Source organism: Musa acuminata, chromosome BXJ3-4 (assembly GCF_036884655.1).
Source record: "Musa acuminata AAA Group cultivar baxijiao chromosome BXJ3-4, Cavendish_Baxijiao_AAA, whole genome shotgun sequence".
In the NCBI taxonomy this organism is placed as follows: domain Eukaryota; kingdom Viridiplantae; phylum Streptophyta; class Magnoliopsida; order Zingiberales; family Musaceae; genus Musa; species Musa acuminata.
This window is the reverse complement of record NC_088352.1, coordinates 10,171,408-10,179,943: the sequence shown is the minus strand read 5'-3', so window position 1 is coordinate 10,179,943 and position 8,536 is coordinate 10,171,408. Positions and strand designations below refer to the sequence as shown.

At 38.0% G+C, this 8,536-nt stretch overlaps 1 protein-coding gene across 1 annotated transcript; it reads left to right on the top strand.

The window, feature by feature from the left end:
* The first annotated feature begins 3,023 nt into the window (after positions 1-3,023).
* Positions 3,024-8,509, top strand: LOC103981325 (cellulose synthase-like protein E6). Its single transcript, XM_009398016.3, has 8 exons — positions 3,024-3,310; positions 4,026-4,341; positions 4,784-4,924; positions 5,380-5,511; positions 6,100-6,312; positions 6,557-6,781; positions 6,861-7,208; positions 7,821-8,509. Exons 1-8 carry the CDS (start codon positions 3,039-3,041, stop codon positions 8,358-8,360), a joined length of 2,187 nt encoding a protein of 728 aa, XP_009396291.2. The 5' UTR covers positions 3,024-3,038; the 3' UTR covers positions 8,361-8,509.
* Positions 8,510-8,536: the final 27 nt, after the last annotated feature.

Below are 8,536 nucleotides of genomic sequence, written 5' to 3'. Positions count from 1 at the left end.
AGGTTTAAAAATAGGTGCAATGCCAGGTAGAAGATCAATTGTAAATTCAATCTATCTATTTGGTAGTAGTGCAAGTAGATTTTCGGGAAAAACATCTGAAAAATCCCGTACAATGGGGATGTCCTTTAATACTGGCTTATTAGATTCTTCTCAAAAAATAAAGCTCAAGTATCCCTGACATCCTTTGAGTAATAATTGGGTGGCACTCAAAGCTGAAATAATATAAGGGAATATTTCCTGAATCCCAATGAACTTGAAAGATGGTTGATCTAAGGGTGAAAAAGTAATAGTCTTCCAGAAACAATCGACACTTGCATAGAATGTTGAAAGTCAGTCCATACCCAAGATAGCATCCAAATCTTGAAATTCTAGTATAATAAGATATACTAGCAAATCATGACCTTTAATAGTAATAACACAATTTCTATATATCTGATCAATTGTCAAAGAGTTTCCAACTTATTATTTGTATGAACACCTCTCCGAGTGCGTACACTAGTAGCATTGCGACCATGAGCACCTCGAGTGATAAAACCACTAAATCAAGGGATCTAATACACCTACAGGCCCTAGACCATGCTCTGATACCATAAAAATTGTCACATCCTGGATTTTTTTTTTTTTTTCACACAGGCCAAATAAATAAACATCACTTTATTCATCATCTATAACCATTTATTACAATTCATTTATTCATCAAATTACAAATAGAAAAGTTAACTTCAAGAGTCATCCAAGTGGCTCTACCTAGCGGTAGAGGAAGGTTCGCTCTCCACTAGAATCCGATTTAGTACTAGAGGGAGGCTGCTCTGAAAATCAAAAACAAAGAAAATTCAGCAATGCTGAGTAGGAACCTCAAAAGTCAAATCAAAATAAATACATGATTGAAATTCAATCAATCATCCCATTGGCGTATATCAAGTACCCGAATGAGCACTCCCCCAACAGCGGATGGAGAGGCTTTATCCTACGGGATGAGTTTGTGTTCTCCCAACAGCGGATGGAGGCAAACTCATATCACACTCCCAACAACGGATGGAGTGGTGTCCCACACCCGCCAAAGTGGGGACACGTTCCTCCCAACAGCGGATGGAGGAACCGTCCAACCGCCACGTCTGACGGCCCGCTAATCCCCGAAGGGAATCGCCCTACCTGCTCTCGGCAGGAATATAATCTCACACTGGTCATATCCATTTCGGGATGAAATAACATATTTAAAACATCTCTTTCAAAAATCATCAATATCAAATAATATAAATTAACCCTCAATTGACTTGAACTCTAGTTTAATCGATTCAATTGAACTCGATTTACTAGAGCCTAACTGAACTGATCTCTAATCCTTATTTAACTGGTCTGGAACCACCCTAGACTAGTATAATTTAGACTAGATTAAGTTCAATTTAGGTTAAACTAACTTGAATAAGTCAATCAATTCGGAATCACCCTGAATTGATCTAGACTAATCAAGTCTAGTTTAATTCAATCAATATTTGGGCTCAAGTTCAATAATAATATTGGGCTAGATCGAGCCAGTCCATCTACTGGTCATGTGCATTATACATGATTGAGCATACATTACATAAAACTGGCCCAGCCTTGGCCCATGGACTAGTCATAGCATATACCCATTAACAACATAAATGAAAACATAATAATGCATTAAAAGATAGATGAGGAGAAAAGCTTTAATACAAAGAAATAGAAATCATAAGACATTAAAAGAGGGACTAGGAGATAAGTTTTAACACAAGGAAATAGCTTTCTAAATTCAAATAAAAATTATGTTTTCAACACATAAAATTTCAACATATTCTAGTTATATTTTAAATCATTCAGAATAATATATTTTAAATTTCAGATCAAAGAATATCAAAAGGATTTTAGATAATATATTCTAGTCTAACAAGATTTTAATCCAGATAAGATTAAAGATAAACTATAATACATAAAATATATCATATAAAACATATACCTTTTTAACATATTTAATTCTACAATAAAAACCTTAATCATGGGTCAAAGAATATTATGAAAACTTTAACTGATTACTTTAATACAAAAAAAATTGACATTTAAAGAATTGATACATATTTTTCAAAGTATAAAACTTTCAACATTTAAAGAATCAAAATAAAAGCATTTGGACCAAAATGGAGTTATTGGCCAGTTAGCTCATCAGACCCGGGTCGAGAGCAGTAGGTTTCCCTAATTGTAACACCCCTGATTAGTCCCACATCGAAAGTGGGCAAGATTAAGATTGGCTTATAAGGGTCTGATGAGTGTACTATTATCAACTTCAGCTTAAGCATTTTGGTCAGGCCAATTAGCCTATCAGGCCCGAGTCATAATATTTGGTATCAGAGCCGACCTAGCATTTGGGCATGGTGAGGGAGCTCGAGTAGGAAAGGGCTACCCGGAGCTCGAGTAGGAAAGGGCTACCCGTAGACGGAGTCAGAGGACTCGTCACGGTGTGGAGCCGGGGGTTATTGTAACACTCCTGATTAGTCCCACATCGAAGTCCCACATCGAAAGTTTATAAGGGTCTGATGAGTGTACTACTATCAACTTCAGCTTGACCATTTTGGTCAGTGATTTAAACCAAACGAAGTTGATTGGCCAATTAGCCTATCAAGCCCGAGTCATAATAACAGCAGCAAACTCCGAGCTCGGGATCGACGCGAAGGCAACCCATCGAAGCAATGCAAGCCATCAAGACAACACAAACACCACACCTTGAAGAGCGAGTCTCCACGGCACACCCTTTCTCCCCATTGTCGACTATTTTAATGACCAATTTCGCTACAAGAACAAGAAAAACTTATCCATGCACGAGTCTCTCGTTAATGCATATTTTAGGCAGAATCGATGGAGGCAGAGAGTATGACCGAGAACTGTGTGTGCCAAAACACCAGTCAACGCTATCCCCTAAACCAATGGAAGCGAAAATTCCTTCGTTTGGACTCAGCTGTTAGCTTCAGTGCTCATTGGACGGACTCTATCACCCAAGAGAGAGAGAGTGAGAGAGAGAGAGAGAGATGGGGGGAGAAGGGGAGGGACGGCTGTTTGAGACCAGGGTGAGGAGGGGGAGAACATGGTACAAGCTGTATGCTGCGTCGGTGTGTGGTGGGGTGTGTTTGACATGGGTGTACAGAGCTACGAACATACCGGAGATCGGGGAGAAGGGGAGGTGGGCTTGGATGGGGATGCTGGTGGCCGAGCTTTGCTTTGGGTTCTACTGGGTTCTCACCCAATCCTTCCGGTGGTGCCCTATCTACCACCGAACCTTCAAGGAGCGGCTCTCCCAAAAGTAGGGTTTTTCTCTTCTTGCTCTTTGTCTGATTTAGATTAGGCAGGAATACTTTTATTACTCAGTATTACTGCATCCACTTGATGTGTGTTAGTACATATGTAGTGATTGCAACAACTTGTGCAGATTGATGTAGGAACAAAGACATTTTTTATTCCTCAAGAGGCAAGGGTGCTTATTGACTAAATTATTCTTGCTTATTAACCAGTACCAATGTTATCGACATGATGTGTGCTTATGTATATGCAGTTCTTGCTAGAATTTGTACAGGTTGCGCTAGAACAAAGACATTTTTATTCCTCAAGAGAAAAAGGGTTCTTATTGACTTATCTAATCTTGCTTATTAACCAGTGTTTATCCATGTGTAGTGATGATAGAACTTGTGCAAGTTGAGCTAGAACAAAGACATTCTTCATTCCTCAAGAAAAAAAGGGTGTTTATTGACTTATCTAATCTTGCTTATTAACCAATATTAATGTAGCCACATCATGTGTGTTTATACATATGCAGTCACTAGAACTTGTTCGATTTGAGCTAGAACCAAAACAAAAGGGTGCTTATTTACTAACTTAATCTCTGAAAAATGTTCTTTTGTCTACTTTCTATATTGTTATCTTGGGATGAAGATGAAGCATAAGAACTTAAGTTTGGGTCATGAATCAATGAGATGTGCTTGATGTTTTCTTCTGATCCTGTATTCAACATCTGAAGCTAGATATGGGAATGAGCTGCCACCTGTGGACATATTTGTTTGCACTGCTGATCCTACCATCGAGCCACCAGTCCTGGTTATGAACACAGTACTCTCGGTGATGGCCTATGACTACCCACCAGAGAAGTTAAGCATCTATGTCTCGGATGATGGTGCCTCTGAGTTGACATTTTATGCACTGCTAGAAGCCACAGATTTTGTCAGACACTGGATTTCATTCTGTAAAAGGTTCAATGTGGAGCCCAGGTCCCCGGCAGCGTACTTCTCGTCACCCGAGCAACATGATCTTCGCTATGCCAGTGAGTTGGATCGCATCAAGGTAATTTGTAATTCTCCTTCCCTTTTCATGTTGAATTAAATGATCAAGAAGCACAACTCAGCAAGAAATATTTTGATATCATCTATGAGTTCCAAGGGACCATGCTATTGGACAAGATTTGATCGAAAACTCGAGGAGGAAATGTTTGTCATTTATTTTTGTGTAAAAGGTCAAGCTTCTTTGGAACTTCATAATTCCATCATGTCAATTAATGCTAAGAAAGCTGATGGAATAAACATGGTTCTTTTGGTGAGAAATTACTGAAATCAACTTTCTCTGTTGTGGTCAGATGATAAGAGAGATCATTTGATGCAATGCGGTGCTACCATCTTAGATAGAAGAGTGTGACAGTTTTGCTTGTGCTATGAATTTACTATAAATCGTCATATGCCTATGCTATCACAAAATCGATTTGACTTTGCTGTTGTTTTCTTTGAATTAGGAGATGTACTATGCGATGGAGGACCGGATTAAAGTTGCAACCGATTTCGGTCGGGTTGCAAGCAGTGTTAACAAGCAACACAAGGGCTTTTCTGAATGGAATTCACAAATTACACCTGGAAATCACCAGGCTATAGTGCAGGTGGCACATTTTTCCCTGATAAATGACTAAAGAATATTTATTCACGATTCCAAGACCATAGTATCATGCAACATATTATTTCTTGATGCAAATTCTAAGAAGTTCCATGTTCGATTTTTTACCGAGTTGCAGGTAGCCATTTATCAGTTTGAACAAGTAGAGTCCCATGCTGAATTAGTTTTTTTCTTTTCTTTTCTTTTGTTTTTGTTTTTTGTTCTTGAATAAGGATGGTAACTATATTCCATGCTGGTATCCTGGAGGCTAAAAATCTTCATGAGTTGGAATTAAGAACTTGATAAATTTCAACATGGCTTTTATACTCTTACTAGATGTTAAAGATGAACAAGGACTTTTTGTGGAGGGCAGCAAAATTTATGTGTTAGCTTAAAGCTCTTCTCTGCACGGGCCTTTACATTTTTTACTTACTGCTGACATTTTTAAAATTTGTTCTTCAGATATTAATTGATGGAAGGGACCAGAATGCTATAGATATCGAAGGAAATACCCTACCAACACTTGTATATTTATCTCGAGAAAAAAGGCCTCGGTATCGTCATAATTTCAAAGCTGGAGCACTAAATGCATTGGTAATTTATGATATTTATCCAACCATTTCAATGTTCATATCTGCATGTACAAGTACACACCTTAATTGTTATAGTGCAATGTTGGATGCTTATTTTTATTCTTTTTCCTTTTGGATAAGAAAGTACATAGGAGAATTAGCAGCTCTGTTCTACCAAAAATGGGAATGGCTGGGGTTATGAACTTAGAATCATGGAATCGACTCAATCATCAGATTATAAGTTCATTCCACATTGCACCAGACTGGAAATCGGTAGCTACTTCTGGCAGTTAAGAGTTCAAAGATCACCAATATGAAATGTAGCTGCTTGAAATTACAGTTGTTCATGGCAGTTCCTTGGTGATGTTACTGTTCAGTTCTGTCATCTGTCACAGAAATGAATCCAGTAAGTGTTGTTGTCGAGAAACTATGAAGTGGACATTAGAAGCAAGCAAAAATTGAGAAGCATATTCTACTAGTTTGATGATATGTTATTTTATTATAATTTCTTTTAATTTATGATCTGATGTGTTCTCTTAACATGTTCAATTATCTAACATAAGAAAAAGGTATACATGAATATTCTTAATGTTACCCTAATCTTGTGCAGATAAGAGTATCCTCCGAGATAAGCAACAGTCCTGTTATTCTCAATGTGGACTGTGATATGTACTCCAACAGTTCAGAATCAGTGAAGAATGCAATGTGTTTCTTCCTGGATGAAGAAAGCGGTCAGCAAATTGGGTATGTGCAGTTTCCACAGAACTTCAACAATCTTGACAAGAACAACATCTATGGTGATTATATATCAATTGTAAATGAGGTACCGGCACGAGAAACACAAATTATTCACTAAATTTTACACAACTTCTTTTTTTTTCTCCTTTTGAATTATTAACTTCTAATTCAAAGAATAATTTCTTTAGCTATGGTTCAATTTTTGACATCTTTTTGGTTAAAACAAAACAAAATTTTTCTGGGAAATGCCCATGTAAAGATAGTTACATAATATCATTTCTCGACATTTGTCTTTCTGACCTACATGCTTAAAATGTTTTCCAATGAAGGTGGAAATGCCAGGTCTGGGAGACTCCATATATCTTGGCACAGGATGCTTCCACAGAAGAGAAAGTTTGTGTGGCCGCAAGTATAGTGAGCACCGTAGTATGCTCAGGGATATGTGTAACCAAGTAAAAATGAGAAAACCAGAAGAAAGCACAAGCTTTTTAGAAGAGAGAGCAAAGGATCTTGCATCATGTACCTATGAGCAGAACACTAACTGGGGCAAAGATGTAATCTTTCCTTCTCTCACACTCCCACTCTCTCTAATACACACAAACACAGTTATGGTGATGGTCTCTCATCTTGCAGATTGGTATCAAGTATGGGTGCTTGGTGGAGGATGTGGTAACTGGCTTGTCAATCCAAATGAACGGATGGAGATCAATTTACTACAATCCTTCAAGGAAAGGCTTCTTAGGCATATCTCCTACTACACTGTCACAGCTATTGGTGCAACACAAGCGATGGTCTGAAGGGCTCTTCCAAACCTTCCTCTCTAAATATTGTCCTTTTCTCTATGGCTATGGAAAGATAGAGTTAAGGCTTCAGATGTCTTATGCTACATACATGTTATGGGCTCCTATGTCGTTGCCAACTCTATATTATGTTACCATCCCTTCCCTTTGCCTTCTCAAAGGCATTCCTTTGTACCCAAGAGTAAGTACTCCTTTCCACTTTCTCAAGCCTAGCTCTTACAGATTTCAAGTTCATCTACTCTGATGACTTAGTCAAGTCTTGGCTTCATTTAGCTCATTCTTAATTCACATTTAAGAGAGGAACTGCTAAGTTAACATGAGTAGTTTTGGGCTATAGACTTAGCTACTGAATTAGCATACGCAAAGTCGATTCAGATCTCTTTTTCTTCAGTTTCTTGCTATTACTCCAAAGACATTAGCTGTTGCTATTCATATCTTACATTTTTCTTTTTCATTGTTGGGACCTTTAATCTTTTAAATATGAAATTCATGAGATGTTTGTTTACATACATATACAACAAAAAAATAGTCACAGGTGAAGAATAATGGTCAGAATCCTACTCAAGGCAGATTTTCCAATTTGAGAAAATGTATACTACATGTCAGTTACATACTCATTCCCTGTTTTAACTAAATATAAAACAAAACAAGGCATCTGAAACTTATTGTTGTAGATCTAATCTCCAATAGACCAGACCTTTTCAATGTGACACTAGTTGCATAGAAAACACTTAAACCTTCATGCTTTACTGCTGGAGGCTAGTATTTGACTGTGACAAGTTTCTGTGAGCAGATCTCAAGTTCTTGGTTCCCGGTCTTTGTGTATGTGATCATCGGTACACAAGCATACAGCTTAGGAGAGGCCCTTTGGTGTCAGCAGTCATTCCGAAGCTGGTGGAACATGCAAAGAATGAGATTAATGAGAAGAACTTGCTCATACTTCTTCAGCTTATTAGACACTACAATGCAATCACTAGGACTTGGCAAGTCCAGTTTTGATATAACTGCTAAGATTGCTGATCATGAGGCATTGGAGAGACTGAAGAAAGGGGTCATGGAGTTTGGATCATCTTCTCCAATGTTCTCGGTGTTGGCCGCGATAGCCATGCTTAACCTGCTCTGTTTGGTGGCTAGTGTGATAATGGCTGTGGTGAGGGAGGGATTTAAAGATCAAATGGCTCTTCAGTTTCTTCTTTGTGGGATGTTGGTAATGCTCAACTTGCCAATCTACCATGGGATGTTCCTAAGGAAAGATAGAGGCAGACTTCCAACATTTTTAGCACTTGAATCATGTCTCATTGCTGCATTGGTTTGTCTCCTTTCATTGTACTAGAATTCAAACTTGTGATGCAAGTTCTTGCTATTATTTACTGGTTCAGTGGTTATACTGCAAGTTCATCAGCGAAGCAATTAATAGTTCTGATGTTAGAACCATTTACTAATGGATCATTTGTTAATGGTGTTAGCTGCACTGTTATTTTACTACTGTTTTTAAATTACCAGTCAGTA